Source organism: Aedes albopictus, chromosome 3, assembly GCF_035046485.1.
Source record: "Aedes albopictus strain Foshan chromosome 3, AalbF5, whole genome shotgun sequence".
Classification (NCBI taxonomy): domain Eukaryota; kingdom Metazoa; phylum Arthropoda; class Insecta; order Diptera; family Culicidae; genus Aedes; species Aedes albopictus.
This window is the reverse complement of record NC_085138.1, coordinates 254,152,243-254,171,659: the sequence shown is the minus strand read 5'-3', so window position 1 is coordinate 254,171,659 and position 19,417 is coordinate 254,152,243. Positions and strand designations below refer to the sequence as shown.

The 19,417-nt window shown below is 38.3% G+C and overlaps 1 protein-coding gene across 4 annotated transcripts in view; it reads right to left on the bottom strand.

The window, feature by feature from the left end:
• Positions 1 to 3,696: 3,696 nt before the first annotated feature.
• The window catches only part of LOC109424411 (zinc finger protein jing homolog), a 515,341-nt gene continuing 499,620 nt past the window's right edge, over positions 3,697 to 19,417 (bottom strand). For all 4 annotated transcript variants that reach the window (XM_062860236.1, XM_062860235.1, XM_062860234.1 and 1 more), the window contains one exon: positions 3,697 to 9,149. In XM_062860236.1, coding sequence (XP_062716220.1) covers positions 8,660 to 9,149 — 490 coding nt within the window. In that variant the 3' untranslated portion in view covers positions 3,697 to 8,659. The remainder of the gene's footprint in view (positions 9,150 to 19,417) is intronic.

Below are 19,417 nucleotides of genomic sequence, written 5' to 3'. Positions count from 1 at the left end.
AATCTATCATTGTGTATGCTCACTTGCAGTGCATATGCTGATTGTTTTTCAGCCTCATCTGTGCGATAGAAATCGAGATTACCATCTTCAAAATCGCGAGGCAAATTGTTAGAAAGAGAGGGAAGATAGGAAAAATAACACAGCGTCCCGATTCACCTTAATGTTGTAGTCGATTCGGGGCGAAATGAACACTGGCAATTACGAATGGATGTACGTGCATTGCATTCTGTTAGGCGTTTTAGAGAGTTTGGAAAAAATCAATCCAATTATTTTAGCTTAAAGTTTGTTCAATTAACATTGATGTTATGTAAATTCGTCTAAGATGGAGTATTATATCTGTGGGATTGATCTCCGTAGGAAAATTACTTAACTGGTCGATGTAACCAAAGAATTAGCATAAAATATGCAGGGGTGTCCATTATGCTCCGATGAGTGTCCATTTCGCCCCGTACCTTTCTTGTCAGCCCTGAAAACCACACGGTTTTCAATTCATTATTTCTTCACAATAAAGACATTCTACCTGCTGTAAATGATTGAAAGACGTAGGAAACAAGTTGAAGTTGTAAGTCAACTAATAATAAGTTAGGTTTTACTCTGTTTTATAGGCCTAACGTACTCATTTGCTTAGGGTGTCCATTATGCCCCTAATACCCCTAATGCTGCGAGCAACATTCCAGGCAAAGAATGGTTACAGAATTGGCTGATCACTTGTTATGCCCTAATTTATTACGTATTTGTAGTGTTTCACCGCAAGATGTTATTTTAATATGCATTTGTAGTGCTTCGCTTAAATTTCGTAATATTTGATTTTTTCCTTAGATTCTTCTTGAAATTCCTCCAGATGTTCTTTCTATGATTGTTCTCGGGATTAGTTCAGAGAATCCAACCCAGGATCCTTCCGGTGTTCCTTTCGAGATTCCTCTGGAGATTTCTCCCAAGGGTTTTTTTTTTTTTCAGGGAATACTTCAGGAAAATTTCTTTCAGGTATTTCAGAGAGTCCTTCCAAGACTCTCTCCAGAATTTCTTCAGATATTCTTTTCGTGATTCTGAGAATACTGGCATCCCCATAAAGTTTCCTTCCGAGATTTTCGAAGTTTTTCCTAGGATTCCTACAGGGATTTTTCCTGGAATCTCATCTGAGATTTTTCCAGATATTCCTCACGGAATTCCTCTTGGGATACCTCTTCATAGATTTCTCCAGGAATACCTCTTGGAATTCTTACATGGGTACCTTAAAAGCTTTCTCCCGGAATTCTTCAGAACACATCTGCACGGCTTTTACCACGTTTTCGCGTTTTTTTAGGGATTTCTTGCGATATTTCTTTTACGATTGTTCCACGAATTTGGTGCAGGATTCCTTCAAGGTTTTTTTTTCGGAATTCCTTCGTGGATTATATCAGGGATTCGTTATGGTGTTCGAAGACAAATCACATGATAGTAAAAAGGGTCTAGGGAGGATTTAACGCGCCCGCCACCCCGAATCTCTATCGACGGCGATAAAATCGGTGAGCTCACTGGTGATCATGGACACGACACAAGCAGAGAAATTCAGTGACGCAGGAAATCGAGTCTTACTTTGGACTCCGCAGAACTCTACGATCGAACAAAGTTCGCCGTCACACGAAGCTAACTATCTACAAAACGCTGATTAGACCGGTAGTCCTCTATGGGCACAAAGCATACGTGCCTACGTGCAGAGGACCAACACACCCTCGGAGTTTTCGAACGGAACGTGTTGCGTACCATCTACGATGGAGTGCAGATGGAAGACGGAACTTGGAGAAGGCGAATAAACAACGATCTGCATCAGCTTCTGAGAGAACCAACCATATCGTCCACACCGCGAAAATCAGGAGGCTACGGTGGGTGGGTCAGGTCATCAGGATGTCTGATAGCAACCCGATTAAAATGGTTTTCGAGAGCCATTCGACCGATACAAGAAAACGAGGTGCGCAGCTAGCTAGGTGGGTCGATCAAATGGAGGACGATTTGTGGACCCTTTGCAGAGTGCGGAACTGGAGATGCACAGCCATAGACCGAGTAGACTGGAGACGACTCCTACGTACACCACAGATCACTCAGGCCACATGTAAGGTAAGTATTATATCAGGAATTCTATCCGGGATTCCTTTCAGAAGTCCTTCAGAAATGCCTTAACAGGCACTTTCCGAAACTATCGGTATTTCTCCAGTTATTCCGTCAAAGATCGTTCTGGAGATTATCTCCAGAGATGGCTCTTTTGCAGGATCTCTAGATATTCCCCAAATATGATTCAAAGGGGTTTCTCTGGGATTCCTCCAGAGATTTTTTTCAGGATGCTTCCCGAGATTAGTTCAAGAATTCCTCCCAGAATAAAGCTCAGGATTCCTTTCAAGATTCCTTCAAATATTTTTCTTGGTCGCAGGCATCCCGGATCGATGTATCATGGCAGCAAGGGAAAGGAGCCCCGAAGAATGAAAGTCAGATTAGAATAAGAAAGTAGGTGGAAAGAAGTAGGGCTAAGAAGGTAGACAGCTAGCAAAGATAGGGCACAAAAAGTTAGTCAATAAACAGGGGTGTGAAAAGGTAATCCAAGTGTTTTCCCAAGTTCGTGAATAACAAGAATAAGTGTGCTAACCTTAGGGATGTGGGGTCCTATACAGAGTCTCATTAGTCGCTGGGAAGGGTCCTTCTGTGACCTTCTCATTAAGCCAACGATAGCTGCCGGAGTACTTTCGGTAGTTGCAGCCTCACGGGATACTTCTTGAGATATCTCTCCAAAGATTTCTTCAGGAATCCCACTCGGTGTTCTTACATGGTTCCTTAAAGGCTTCCTCCCTGAATTGTCGGAATTTCTCCTTGGATCGCTGTAGAGATTATATCCAGATATAACTCTTGACGTTTTTCGGGGTCCCTGTTTCTAAGGATTCCTGAAATATACTTCAAAGGATCCCTTCTGGGATTCCTCTAGAGATTTCGTTCAGGGTGCTTCCCGAGGTTAGTTCAAGAATTTCTCCCGGTATAAAACTCTGGATTCCTGTTAACATTCCTACAAAGATTTCTCTATGGATTTTTCTTGGAAATCATTCAGGGTTTTACTACAAGGACTCTTTCCAGGATTCCTTCTGAGATTCATCAAGGGATTTCTCCCGAATTTTTACCTGAAATATCTCTAGGGATCCCATCCGCGACTTTGCCAAGGATTCCTTACGGCATTTCTACTGCAATTTCTCCAGGATTTTCTTCTCGGATTTTACTAGGGATTTTGTACAAAATTCCTTGTACAGGACACTTGTTGGAATTTTTCAAGATTCCTCTAGTTATTCCATCATCGATTTTCCACAAATGCTCATTGGCATTGTCCAGAGGGACATTTTTTGAAACAAAATGTAAATAGTGGGTCTGCTAAGGGTTGACTGCTAATAACGGCATATTGCTAGAGAAGTGCAACATTTACGGTATGATTTCATGGCATCCAGTCAATTTGCTTGCTATTAGAAAGGTGTTACCCCAAGAACAGCCAGAATTGAATCTCATATGTAAATAATATTAAAAATAAAAAAAAATTAAACCAATTCATTCGTATGAAATTTCTAGTAATGAAGAACCTAAAAAATATTAAAAATATGAATCACTAATAAACGACGGAAGACAAACATAACATATACCTGAAGGGACATGTGAAACAAATTAAATCTAAACAATAAAAACAAAACATTTATAGAATATTTTCTGTATTTGTATCATATTATGTATCGCTGAAGAAGTATTACGAAGTTTAGGAAATAATTACAGTTAAACATTTACTACAGTACTTATCCATGTGTGTGTGAGAAATCCTACTAGCAACTAAAATATTTTACACTAAATCGATACAGACTACCAAATATCTATCCACTAGACATTTAAAAAATATTTTTTTAGGAATAAGAATAAATGAAAAGCACGCATTCCGCTTGCGGCGATTAAGTTTCTCACTTGCTCCTCTAACGCCGCACAATAAACTAAAGAAGTCGTTTACCTAAAAAAATTAAACTAGAGCAGTTTCGCACGAAAAACAGTTCACTCTTTCATTTCTCTCTCACGTTCAGTTTTTTTTTTCGTGTGATGGAGGTGGGACGAATTTCACCTAAACTTTAGCGCTCGCACGATTTGTGACAAACAGAAAAATTGCTTCAATTTCGAGTTGCATAATTTTCTTCGAGAAAATAGGATGGGTAGTCACTTGCCTAAATCAAGTTTTGCTTATCTGCTTACCTATATAGAAAGAAGCATTTGCATTCGGTTAATCGAAGGCCGAAAAAAAAAACGTTTAGTTTAATTTTATCTAATAAAAATTTTACGCTGTCAGTCCGAACAATGGAAGAATATGTGCGGGGACGAATAAATTTTATTCCACACGATTTTATTTCGATTTCGAGTTGCGATCCCAATCCGGAGAACTGGCAACACTGTTCGACAGCTACCACGTCGGATCGATAGGTGGCAGCGCTGTGTCTGAACTCTGCGAAGGTTCAGTCTCCTATACGATTTGGGTTGTTTTCGCTTCTAAACTAATGTGGCAGACACGAGAGAATAAAAAGTTCTGCTACACGGCGAATTGAAATTAGTCGAAATATTATTTATCTTTTGAACACACACACTCGCACGGGTGCCAGCACCCGTAGCTGTACTTTTATGGGAGGTTTGCGCTTATCAAAATCAATGGCAGTAAAGTTTTCGTTCTTTATTGTGTAGATTGTTGAATTTGTTGTAGTTTCACTGAAACCAATTTATTGCTGCGGATGAAGATGTCCAATTATTTTGTTTTCTATGCGAATTGTTGTACTCTAAAACAGCGTTTTGCTATAAATTTATGGCAGTGTCGAAAATCATCCATTTCAGCTAAATCGTTTTTTTTTTCTAACTGAGAGTAATAACGTGGGTTGTGATTATAATGCGCTAATCCTAGTGGTCGGTTATGGGTCACGCATGGTTTAATGCTTCCGGTTTCCTCGTAAAAAAAGCGTTTTCTTCTTTTGAACGACAAATAATGCACTGAACGAAAAACGAACAACGTATTTCGAAAGTTTGTGTGTGCCTTTTCCTTGCATGTGTTGTGATTGTGTTTGTGTGTTCGATCGCGTTTTCTCCGCCTGCTATGCCGGTGTCGCTTTCACGCTTGTTTTAATTGTTAGCTCGTCTAGTTAGTCATGACTTTTTCGCTTTGTAATCACTTAATCAGTCATTTATTTTGGCAGTGATTATTTTTTTTTCGACAGAAAACTTACTCCGATGGTTTTCTAAAGTTGCACGAATCACGTCTAATGATAAAAAAAAGATTACTATAACTCTACCTCCACACGTTTTATTCCTGCGCTTGTATGAGTGTTTGTCTATGTTTAAATTACAAACGTTTACTTTTTTTCACCAAACTAAAACAAGTGATGAAAAGTAACGTATGCTTATTGTTTCTCTTTTGTTCTTTCTCCTACGTGTCGCTATTTTCTAAAGACGTACAGCTATATTCCTTTAGAAATAGACACCAAAGTTGTTGTGTGTGATTTTGTTTTTGCGTGTATGTGTGTGTGTGTGTATTGAGAGCATTCCTACAACAATGATATTAAAGATACAAAAGCTCTCATGGTTCTGATAGGATTTTGCGCCATCTAAAGATTCCACCAAAAAAAATTACGCGAGAAAAGAGAATGACCGGAACATAAATCTACTTACGAGAGATAGACGGTGGTAAATACACAAAAGTTTTGTCGCAATACACTCGCACAATAGTGGCGTTTGGAAAGACATTCGTGGGGCTGTTGCTTGTAACGCGAGAGACAGAGAGAAAGGCGCAGCTGAGAGAGGGCAACAAAAACACAAACAAATGCACGTTTTCGACCAATCACGGCAAACTGCGATACGTTTTTTTTTTCTGTAATACATTAATGGGAAGGAACACTGTTTACAGTTTGATCAGAGATGGCGCTAGCCGAACCGATTTTACGATATAAGACGTGTAATTTGGTTGTCTGCGTTTGTTCGTGTGAACTGTATGTGTGCGAGAGGTGGCGATCTTTTCCGACTGTACTAATTTTTGGTTTGCACGAGGATGTCACTCCAGTTCATTTTTGTACAACACCTCACGGAAGCGACATCTATGGGCATTTTCTTTTATTCTGATTTTATACGTCTACTAAGATCGTATTTTTTCTATGTACATAAATTTGGGCGTGTTTTCAAATAGAGATCTGTTGATTCGAATCATTCCTATCTGGCTCCATATGTACACACTCTGTAAATACACCAATGATAAACGACGTTGGGTGTTCTATCACGAAGTTTTATGATTTTTTTTCAATATTGAGGCGGTGAGATGCATATGTTCACGCCCGAACGTTAACGGCGACTGACGTCTTCTTCTTCCATCGTAAGCCAACTGGGCGGGGCCAACGCTGCGAAGTTATTGAGTGCTGGAGTCAGTCGCCGCCGTTCACGTTCGGGCGTGAACAGCATGAGCGAATGATTTTTCGACGTTTGCGCAAGTGGGATCAATGATGTCATGGCATGGACCGAAGGAAGTTGTGCCTACTACACATACATATTAAGAGTTAAATTGCTTCTTGTGTGTGTTTGTTTGTGTAATGTTGATTTTTTTTTCTTCCGTTTCGAGTCAGTTCGAGAATGACAATAACTTAGCGTACTGTGTTTACTTCATCTTAATACACGATAGTCAGTCTTCAACTACTTTTACGTCTACTTTTGATTGGACGAAATCGTTCGTTCTCTTGGCTAGTTGATAATTTGTAGAAATATCGTAGAGTTTGAAAAAAAATCACGTGTCGCACCCCTTGACACTGTGCTGTGTGGTTTGGGTTGTTTAGGCACACTTTGCTCAATGCTTCGAAATGTAATCAGCTACATTGATATGAGTTTGGAGCAGCCATCTTGAATTTGGAGCCACCATCTTGGATTTTAGACAACCATATTGGATATTTTGGTCGTCATTTTTGGACTCCGCACATATTCCTCATGCCTGATATACCCATATTGCATGGTTTTAGAGCCTTAAACTCTATTAAACAGACGCCATCTTGAATTTTGGGCCGACTTCCTGGAATTTCCGGTCTCCAGTATTGAATTCCGCACAAAATTAGTCATTGATGTAAAAGTTTACAAAAATCGCCGCAGTTTGATGTGTCGCATGATGGGGCTTGGTTCAGTTTTATATACGGCCAGTTCCACCGTTGCTGGTTGGGATCACGGCAATGGCCATAACTTCGGAACGCCTTGACCGATCCGGACCATTCTTGATAGCAAACAATGCGGTAAAATTTTGGTTCGATTCGAGCTATATTCCAAAAAATCGACCAATGGGAAGTGGCTTAAAAGTGAGTGACCTTTCTTGTACACATACATACACACAGACATCATCTCAATTCTTCGAACTGAGGTGATTGGCATATGTGACTGGACCCTCCGAGCCTTTTATCGAAAATTCGTTTTTTGAGTGAACATATAGTCTTTCAGTTCACTTAGGTGAACGTGAAAGACAAACCAATTTTTCAAGCTCTTCAAGATGAAGAATTCAAAATTGTATGACAGCTTTTTCAAATTCGAATTTTATATATTTATCATAACATGGATAATTCTACACAAGCAAAATTTAAAATCCTACAATTATCAACTGGCCAACAAAGAAATTTCGTTTTAAATAAATAAAATCTAAATTCTCGGTCGAAATAAGTGAGAAATATTCATAAAATTATAAATTACTATACCGTTTGCGCTTTCTTTGCTACCGATTCATTTTACTTTCCGTGAAACTTAAACTGCGTTTCTCACTTTTCGCAACTTTCGTACTCATTGAGATCAACTAATTCACGCCCCCACTTGACCGTATTTCTCTCTGTCGCATAAACAATTTCGAAAAAAGCAAAAAATTATCTAAAAAAACCGATTGACTTACTTAAAAAAATGCACATTATCTTCTTCTGCTTTTGTTTTCTTCTTTTCCTAGGGTGGGAGTTTGCCCTAGCGAGCGCGCACTTTCACCCATCGCGCCCTTAAGTTAGCTCCCTCTTATCTTACACAACTAAATATTTAAATATTGTTTCCAGCTCTATGACTTCAATTACACGAATAAAAAAATTACCTAAACGAATCACACAAACCTTCTGCGTAACTAACTAAGCACTAAACGCGTCTCTATCTTCTTACTCGATTAAAAAAAACGGAAGGATCGAAATCATAGATGGCGGTGGCTTGCTGCGGCAGTTTACGCTGTTCCTTCGCTGCTTCAACTCCAAGTCGGTTACATGGATTATTTCTGTGTGTTTCTGTGGTTGCTTGGATCGGACCCCTCGCGGAAAATCGACACTCGTTTCCTCATCCGCCTATGTACACGCTTCTATCCGATTTCCCCGGGTGACCCACTCGCTCGCAACTCAATAAGAGGAAACCTTTTCATTACTTTTCTATACACAATTGGGATGCGGGGGTGGTACCTTCTTCGTACCTCGTACCTTATAACCTACTGCTTGGCCGCTTTGACAGGTGCCGAGCCAAGCTGTTGCATTTTTGTTGTTGTAGCACGCCGTCGGATGCAGCTGAGTGCCTTGCGGGTTCGCTTTTGCGCAAGGGAACCGGACAGCATGGCCATCGCCAGCGAAGTGGGACCACGAGCTGGCGCCGCCACCGTCGGTCAGGACGTGGCCGACGCGCTGCTACTACTACTGCTGCTGCTGCTGCTACTGCTACTGCTGTTTTCGTTCGACAGTAGCGATGACGCCGAAGACGATAGCACCGACGAGAGGGTGGACGCCGTACCGGTTGATGGCGATGCCGGTGGTTGGTACGACTCCTTGGGAGGTTTCCGAAGCTTCTTCGGGCCCGTTCGCGAGTTGAACGGAATGGGGGTGCTGATGACGCTGCTGCTAGCGCTGCTACATCCACTGGATGAGCTACTGCTGCTGCTGCTACTGCTACTGAAGCTACTCCGGCTGCACGAGCCCGAGGCTTCCGCCTGCAGTTTTAGGTTGAGTTCGTGCAGGCAGAACAGTAGTTCCGCATTGGCCTTCCGATTGGTCTTCAGTTGCGCTTCCAGCTCGAACCTCTGGTCCGGGTTGAGCTCGTAGATTGAGATCTCTCTCGTAGAGGTGACTTCCGCCTCCGGGATCCAATCGTCCGAGATGCTGCATGAAATGAAAGGAAATGGATTAGTTAGGCCGGGTGTAGGTGGGATCAGAAAATAATATGGCTCAAAATGAATTAATTTTAAAAACATGTTCCAATGTTCATAAATTATTATAATTATAAGAGTATTTGATTGTAATGTCGAAGCTTTTGAACCGATCAGTTATCCAAATCCGACTCCATTGAATTCAAATGTCAGATTTAAAGATTTGTAGAGTAAAACAAGCAAGACAAAGATTTTTCGAATACGGAATGCTGCGAAGTACATTGGGTTTTCTTTAACACGAGTCGTAAATTTATCCAATGAGGAGTTTCTAGTAAACATGTCTATGATTGATACTGAAAATTTTCGAAATTTGCATGGAGCGTAGACTTTGGCCAAAACGCCCCCTCCCCCCTAAGAGTCTACGTAGTTTATGAACACGCCCTTTGGGCAATTAATTCCCGCTGAGACCAGGCCACTGTTTACATAAAACTTGCGATTTCAAATTGTCCTTGCTTATTCGCTAGAATATGATAAGGGCCCCTTAGCCACAGGTATAAAGGGGTATCCAGCATGACCCACACTGGGGCAGGACTGAAAATACTCGGAAAAAACCACTAGCTCGTCGAGATGTCGAGATCCATTCTTGGTGTGGATATATGTCTATGAGCAAGGCAGGGATGGGAACACTCACTTTCAAAGAATTACACTCACTTGCTATTTTCTCAACTCAGAAGCATGCAATCAAGAAACGATGTATGGACGGCTTCTGCCTTGTGGTTTTGTCTAAAATTTTGCCGAACAGAGTAGAGGTCGCACACGAGTCCCAAAGTCGTGACAGAGCGTTGAAAGCGACTTTCCACGAGGTGAGTGTAATTTACATTCACCTCGTGGAGAGTTGCCTATTGCAGCTCCCTCACGACTTCGGTATGCGTGTGCGACCCCTACTCCATTCGGCAAAGTTTTAGACAAAACCACAATGCAAAAGTCGTCCATACATCATATTTTGACTGCACGCTTCTGAGCCGAGTAAATAGCAAGTGAGTGTAACTCTTTGCAAGTGAGTGTTCCCATCCTTGGAGCAAGGTCGATATTCTGAATGGTAGCATATTTTCCTTACGTTATTCGCATAAAAGTCCTATAAGACATTTTGGCCAAATTGCATTTTAGCGATATGGTGTCTTCGGTAAAGTTGTTCGGCTATTTATGCTGAAAAAAATTGCCGAAGATGTCAAATTTACAAAGCCTACTATTCTTGAGATATTAGCCGTTTTATAAAATACATACCTAATATCGATATTTTTCATTAAAATACGTTTGTAAACGAATTTAATGTCCGTTTTTGAGTGATTATATTAAACAATACTAAAATAAAACATACACTGAAATAAATTTTGTTGTAGTTCCTACCGAAACCATGGTAAAATTAAGAACTGCACCAACGGTTTTCAACCGAATGCAAAATTCTGTTAATTTACTGAAAGATTTTTAATATTGCCATGCGTGCGGTACCGTTGACTGAAAACATTATTGATGTTATAGAAGGTTCCCGAAAATCACGCAAAATGTATATAAGGCGTTCAAGTCGGGCAAGTTTTTTCATCGGCGATCACCTAAAAAATACATAAGCTTTCTGTAATTTTTTTTCACAGAGATGATTTTTGAGGATTTTTTTTAAATAGCGTTAAAATTTTATTAGGGGTACCCACTAAACAGATTAAATTGCTGCGTAAGCCATGATTTTCTGCTTATTTGAAATGTTTCATGATTTTGCAAATGAAATAATCAAAGATTGCCTTGGTCATCGCGACGTTTAATCAGTTTACGCTGTTAAATGAATCCCCCTATTGTTTTGTGTGAATTAGTACAACATGTGTGCATGTATAGTACAACGTTGCGCTGCCAAGTGAACCATGAGAAGCAATTCAGGATTGAATGTGTAATGTCCTGTTGTTTTCAAGCATTAATCTTGTCTTGACAGCGTCGTGCTCTGATTTTTTGTGATTGATTCGAGAGAAGACATCACGTTGTTGCTACTTGTCTTCCTTTTTACTTTGAAGTAGTGGTGATCCAAAGAGGATCCTTATTACTAGGAACATCATTTCTCCAACGACTATCGTTAATTTGGGTGCGGAAAGTGAGCAACTGGGGGAAAATAATGAAAATAAATCTCAGCCAAACTTATTTTAGGTTTGATTACCTTTGCCCCACAAAACAATATATACCTAGTAAGATTTTTTTTTTATAAATTTTCAATTTATCAACTTCAAAAATTATGTGTCTGTATATATTATTACAGAAATTCCTTATCAGTAGATTTTTTAGAACCCTAACAGTTCCCTACAAACTAAATCCCGTAATCCCTTGAAAAGTTTCATGGGTTGTTGTAGTAATGCTTTATCATAAAAAATGTCTATTAGCATTTGATATGTACGAAGCACAAGGACCCCTATAGTCACAGCTGTAAAGGCATGGGTATTGATGGGACTGACTTGCGATTCACGCGACAGTGTAATTCACCGTAAATAGGATAATTCGCCAATTGTTGAACGGTTAGTACTGGTATTTTGATTTTCGTTCGTTTTTCCGTGCATAATTCCACTTTAGTTGAAAAATATCCAGTGAACGTCTAGATCTACTCATCCCTTATACTGCCCATTAAATTTGTATTCCCTTAAATTCCATTTTCTAAGAGAAAATAGAACATTTGTATGGGAAGTCTGTAACCCAAATGTTGAACGCTTCCTTAAGCTAGCTCATCCTAATGTTGGACGGTTCTCGCCAATTGTTGAACGGTTGAAGCTTTGTTCGTAATTGATGACGTATAACCCGACATCAACCTATCATTCACCTGTTTTTATTTTGCCCACCAAACCCAATATAGACCCAACAGTTATCCGATGTGAGTCCAACAGTGGTCTAACATTTGATAAAATTTGACCCGACTTTGACTTTGACCCGACATCCGATATTTTTTCACTCTGGCGGATTTTTTCCGGGTTTTTCGTGTTTTGTGCCCAGCTAGTCCGAGCTTGTGACAATTTATTTAAATCAAATGACAAAGAATCACTCATTTGAAGAGAGCTCTAGTGGACTGAAATCGTTTTAAACATGACTAGATGCAAAAATGGCTGAAAAGATTTGATTAGTAGCGAAAACGACATAAGAAAAGTATGCCTTTAAAAGCCCCTGAAACACTTCTGGAAACCCATGGGACCCACTCAACCCCCAAGAACACTCGTGGAACTACCCTGAAATCCATTGAAAACACGTGGGTTGCTCCTGAAGCTCCTGAAACGCCTTGAAATATTCCTGGGACCCCCTTAACACTCTGAATTCCTCTTGAATAACTGTGGAATGCCATTGAAACCCACTGGTATCTTTCTGAAGCCCACTCGAACACCCCTAGAACATCCCTGGAACGCCCTTGGAACCCCATGAAATGCACGGTTAGGTAAAGTGAAAAAAAAAAGTTTTAGCAGTTATGCTAACATCGTAGGTTATCCCAGTGTTCAACAATTGGATCATGGATGCATAATGATAGTGTGATAAGAAAAATGTTTTTTTTAAATTAAATTATAATGAAAATGTGATTTTTAACAATGTTAAACTGTTAAGGACATCCTTACAGTTCTTGTAACTATGGTGTGCCTTTGATATTTGTGGTTAATTTGCCCGCAAAGCTTATTTTGTAACATAAATTTCTTAACATTAATCTTAAGAATCGTGTAGTTTTCGTGTCATCAGCGGTACTAAATTTTCAATCAATTTTTTTGACATAAAATATGTATAATTTTGTAAATTAATTAGAGCAATATCGTGACCCACATGTATATGCATCTACATCATACGTTTACGTTGGATGAAAATTACTTAAGTAAGATTTATAATAAAATATTCAGAAACTGTTCAACATTTGGGTAGTGTTCAACAATTAGCGAATTACCCTAATTAGACCCGTATTTTTTCACATAGGGTGGTCCTAAAAATCAAGGTTTTTAAATACTATTTTTTCAATGAATCATAACTTTTGAACCAGTTGAACGATTTTAAACTTCTTTTATTTTATTTGAAAGCCATTGAATTGTAGTTTAAAGGAAAAATACGTTAAAGAGAAATGTCAACTTCTTGATTTTGCTTTGGCTGACCAAGCCATGTGGGAAATTACACTGTTGAAAATACTTTGACATCCGCGTGCACAACAGAACATGTGCTCGATGAACAAATTGAGATTTGAGGTATGAAAAGTAATCCACGTACTCCGGTGAGACTAGAACTCACGACTCCCAATTCGTTAGACGGGCGCTTCTATTCCTTCAAGCTACGAAGTCACTCGATTATCTCCGTCGCCAGCAGGCCTAGAACTGAACTCGATTCCACAGTCGCACATAATTATCTTCTTTTTACAACCCGTTGCCGCTTTTAGCAATTCGCTCGATTTTATGACAGGTTTCGCCTGCCGCCTCAATGTTTATTATTTCTCTCATTGTTCTCCGACTATAAGCTGGTCATGTTTACACAACAAAAGCAGCTGGTCCTCTGATGTTTACGTTTATCTTCATGGGAGCTTGCATAGTGACGTCACCATTATCTCCTTCTCTTTTCTTCTCTCGGCATCAATCCATATTGCCGTCCTTACCCTTGTAACTGTTCGGTTCGAATTTGTTCTTGTTGGCTTCGCCACAAGCAAGATTTTTAAATATCCATCCAAATTAAAACTCGTGACACTCCTTAACAGACATGTCGAAATGAACGTTCACCTTTCACTAAGTACCAAGTATGACAACAATCCAATTCGAGCAGTTTGAGTTTGAGGGAAAAAGATGTCACAGCCCTGTTATATTTACATATGGCCGCTCATAGATGGTGCCACTATAGGGTAACCAATATAATTTGGACCCCCATATATTTTGGACCCCCTGGGTCGTATTATCATAACTTTCACAGATTTAATGAAGAGATGACAGACATTTTTAGAACCATTCGCTAAATTAGATGGTAATGCACGAGCAGCAATCATTTCCTCACTAGAAATATCATTATTTGCCTTGAAATTATTTTTTGCTAATATCGTCATCCGTGCCAGTGTCGCGGCATGTTTACGAAAAGAGAAAGTGGTGCTGAGGAAACTTGCAGATGTAAACAAAAACGTTTATCATTCTAGCGCATTAAATTCGCTATGTTCGTCTAATCAGCCTTTGTCAATCAAGTGATTAGGATGTGATCAAGCATATCCAAGTGGCAGATTCTTCGGAAATAGTTTCAAACGGGTTTAAACACCGGGTGTCCAAAATACATTGGGGTGTCCAAAACAGTGAAAACTGATGCTTCAAAAATCAGTTATTTTCATGAAACTTTCAGCCAGAAATGACCTTGTTGGTATTTTTGGCGAACAGTGGAGGCTTTTACGGTCATACCAACATCATCATTATGTGTAACACCCTCTGAATCTGTTTGATTTCAGCTTAAATTCAAACTAATGTCCTCTAGGGGTCCAAAATTCGACCGTAACCCTGCACAGGGTGAACAAACATAAGCATAACGAGAATGACATATTAAAAAAATAGAGTTATGTGAAACGGCATTGCTTATAAAAGCCGCCTGATGTCATATGCCCGCTCTTCTTGTAATCGTGATCCTCCCATGGAATTGTAGTGCGCGCGTGTTTAATCGCTAATATTCGAGGTCAGAAATAATAAACCTTTTGTTGGTGATATTGTTTTATTATTTCTGTATTGTTCTTTTGTATAGGATCCGTACTGTCGTTAAAAAAGTTTATGTTAGTTATATTAGTAAACTAAAAGAAGAAATTAAAGTGTTGGTAAAATTAGTAATCGTATGCATCATTAAAAGTTTTTGTATTTAGTGTCTATTGTTATACTAAAAGTTAGGTCACAATCTAAAATTTGTTGAAATTATACTTAAAATCACGTTAGTCAACACACACACACACAAACAAATGGAAAACTATGAAGATAAATAAGTTAAAAATGTTATAAGAAAACTATGAAGATAAATAAGTTAAAAATGTTATAAGAAAAACGTAATTATCTATCTAAAACTAAGTGCAATATTGAGGTCAGGTACAGTGGCGTTATCAAGTGCTAATCTTTGGTGGTAAGGTCCGTGAAAGGGACCTTTTGCTTTTGTACTCTTTTCTGAGTCTTTAATAGAATACTGCTTTGGAAGAGAGGCTCTCCGAACACCGAACAAGCTCCTAACGGAACCATTACCACTTCCGTTCCGATGTTTACCGTTGTAGTCTCGGCCGGTGGTCTACCCGACGCCATAGTACGATACCAGCCATCTAAGTAGCTATCCGAAGGTTAGCCAACAACCGCCATCTTCCTGAACGAACGTACCGGTAGTCGAAGCCAGGCTTCCGGTGACCTCTACCGCCTACCACAAAGCCGCTTCTACTAGCCATCCCAAAGTCGACCACCATCCTAAGATCAACCGTAAGAAACTAAAGCCAGCACGTATGTACCTAAAGTGACGTCACAATGGCTGACTTGCAAATACCTAAAGCACACGGATCTTGTCATCCAAGCAACAAACAGAGCCGTGAAAGCAATGAGTAGCCTTCCCGCATAGAGAGTACAACTTGTATTACAGTCCACACAGTATGTATCCTTTATATGTTACTGTTACTGTAACACGGACAGTTGCTTTTCTGTTGAAACTATGGAACTCGAAGTATCTATCATGAAGAACGGTTTATGTAACCCATTTCAAGTTGTAACAGCATATCATATTGTGCAAAAATGATCAAATAATATAAGAGTGAAAACTTGGAAGGCATGGTGGCAATATACAGTGACCTTCTCTCAAACGGTTCGTGATTATTTTGACGCATGTGTATTTCACTGTATGCCACTTAAATTCGACAGTTTGACAAACAGTAGCTATCATCGGTAACTGTACCGATTGAACTTTGCAGCTTTCAATTTTGTAGAAAAGAAAAATAAAATCTTTCGCCCGCGAGGTGCTGCCAGGTCCAGGATATCTCATCCAATCGGAATAACCCGAGATGCAGGTTGTGCTGCTCGGCAGGACGCGTGAAAGTCTTTCGACATAGCTTAAGCATCTTGGAGATATGAATTCGAGGAGAAATGTTCAGTAAATAAAAAAAAAATCATTGATTAACGTATAACCGTCTTTTAATTTTTAAACGGTTTAAATATAGCTCAACCATATGAGATAACACAGCGTAACAAAAATTAACTTTTGGTCTGTCTCAACAGCAAACTTATGTGTCTCTGAAGGATTTTGGGCTGCTGAATCCGAATCCGTGCTCAGATTTGCTCCAACACGTCAGAATTTCGAGCTATACCTCAATTTATAGGACAAAATATGCGATTTTGGGCTTTTTTTGACTGCAAGCCATTAAGCATGGAAATATTTTTTACTCAATCAAACGGTTAATTGGTCAGTTAACATCTAAATTAACGACTCATGCAAAATATTTCGTTTTACCAAATAGAATTTGATAGTTTTGAGCGATTTATGTAAGGTACGATATTTCCCATACAAGTCACCCTCCAAAAATTGCATGCAAGTTTTCATACCAACAAAAAATGCTTAAATCTATCAAATTTGATTAGGTAAAACGAAATATTTTGCATGAGTCGTTAATTTAGATGTTAATTGACCAATTAACCGTTTGATTGAGTAAAAAATATTTCCATGCTTAATAGCTTGCAATCAAAAAAACCCAAAATCGCATATTTTGCCCTATAAATTGAGGTATAGCTCGAAATTCTGACGTGTTGGAGCAAATCTGAGCACGGATTCGGATTCAGCGGCCAAAAATCCTTCGGAGACACATAAGTTTGCACTTGAGACAAAAAAATGTTGCGCTGTGTAATCTGTACATGGAATAGTTATCTTACTGTTATCTCGGATAGTGTGTAAAATAGTTAAATGTCAAATACTAATAGTCATCTACAGTATAAGAAACATTGCATTTACAGTTAGCGATTATGCGGGTTGCTCACTCGCGGTAAACATTGAGTAGCATTTTCGGTTTCGGGCATTTTGTGGATGACGAGATCGGTGCTCTCAAAACGCGAGTCAAAAATGCACCTGGACGCGCTTCCATTTCACCTTAACATATAAGACTCTATATTCAAAAAATCATACATCAAAAACTAAAAAACAAGATGTTTTTGATTTTTTTATATGTTACGCCAAATTTTCTTGAATTTTCTGATAAAAATATAAAACCAGGGTACCCCATTGGCCCCGAGACCATAAAATCGTGAAAAAATTAAAATAAAATGCAGTTTTTGCACCTAATCACAATTCGCCTCCTTCAACGATTTTTTCCTTAAAACTACAGTGTATCAAACAATTGTCCGTACAGCAAGTTTTTGGTCAAAATAATTTTTCATTCAAATGTTTATAACTTTTTTATACGACAATCAAAAACGCTGAAATTTTGACCAATCATAAACCATATATTGAAGCTCCATTGGTAAAATTTTCAGCGAGATCGAATAAGTTTTCTGAAAGTTATAGAAGTTTTAGTAAAACTTATAAGTTTTTTGAACACATTTTTAAAACATTATATCTCAATATGTACTCGATGAAACTTTTTCAATTTTTTTTGTGTTACAGCTTATACCTAAGTCTTTCATATGCAGCTTCGTTTGAGGTTTTATATTCACTACAAAAAATATGAAAAATCTGTATATGTTCAGAGTATTATTTGGAAATTTATCATATTTTGATCAATAAAAGTGCCAAGTATTTTCAACTTTTTTAAACTCTCTTAATAAAATATTTTTATACAGGACCTACTAAACTACATATAAAGAGTAGGTCCTATGCATTTTTCGTTCAGTAAATGCACTTTTATTGGTGGAAAACGTTTGGCAGATTATACACTCCCGTTCAAAAGTTTGGGGTCACCCCCTCAAAAACATGTCATTTTTTTAGGCCCATATCTCCGCCAATTTGCGTCCGATTTCAAAACCCTAGGTTTCATTCAAAAGATAATATGTCAAAGAAACTTTGAACATGATTTAAAAGAAACTTTTTCAAAAAAAATTGTATGTAAACTTAACCTAAAGTTGCCAAATTTTCTAAAAAATGAATATAAACTTACGGCAGTGTCGCTGGAAGTTGGGTCGACCAAATTTTAAGATGAGAGCGGTAATATGACCCATTTTCTATTAGCTTTCAACTGCTTTTTACAGATCTTAGCTGAAAAATCTAGAAAAAAAAGTTATTAAGTAAATTAATCCTTGATGTCATCGACCAAAAGTTTGGGGCCACCCCTCAATATGATGTATCGGCCAAAAGTTTGGGGTCACTTTCGTAAAACATGGAAAAGTGATTTGGTGATATCTTCGTCATCTATAGTTCAATTTTAATTCTTTTTGGCTCATTTCAAAGATAATTAACAAAATTTACGTTTGATGTCTTCAACTTAACGTATTTAACGATTTTTGTATATAAAAATGTTATGTAAAGTTAGCACATTTTACCACGCTTCAAAAAATGAGGCAACTTAACGTTAAGTCTTAGTATGTAAATTTCAACAAATATGTGTGGTTCAATGTCTATGCAGTAAGTATCATTCATTTTGTTTCAAATAAGCCAAGAAGAATTAAAATTGAATGAAAGATGACAAAGATATCAACAAATCACTTTTCCATGTTTTACAATAGTGACCCCAAACTTTTGACCGATACAGCATTTTGAGGGGTGACCTCAAACTTTTGGTCGATGACATCAAGGATTAATTTACTTAATAACTTTCTTTCTAGATTTTTTAGCTAAGTTCTGTAAAAAGCAGTTGAAAGCTAATAGAAAATGGGTCATATTACCGTTCTCATCTTAAAATTTGGTCGACCCAACTTCCAGCGACACTGCCGTAAGTTTATATTCATTTTTTAGAAAATTTGGCAACTTTGGGTTAAGTTTACATACAAATTTTTTTTGAAAAAGTTTCTTTTAAATCATGTTCAAAGTTTCTTTGACTTATTATCTTTTGAATGAAACCTAGGGTTTTGAAATCGGACGCAAATTGGCGGAGATATGGGCCTAAAAAAATTACATGTTTTTGAGGGGGTGACCCCAAACTTTTGAACGGGAGTGTATGTGCAAAATATGGTATTTTTTTAAATAAGTATCGTCAACTACATAAGCACATTTTTCATATTTTTTGTAGTGAATATAAAACCTCAAACGCAGCTGCATATGAAAGCCTTAGGTTTAGGCTGTAATACAACAAAAAATTGAAAAAGTTTCATCGAGTACATATTGAGATATAATGTT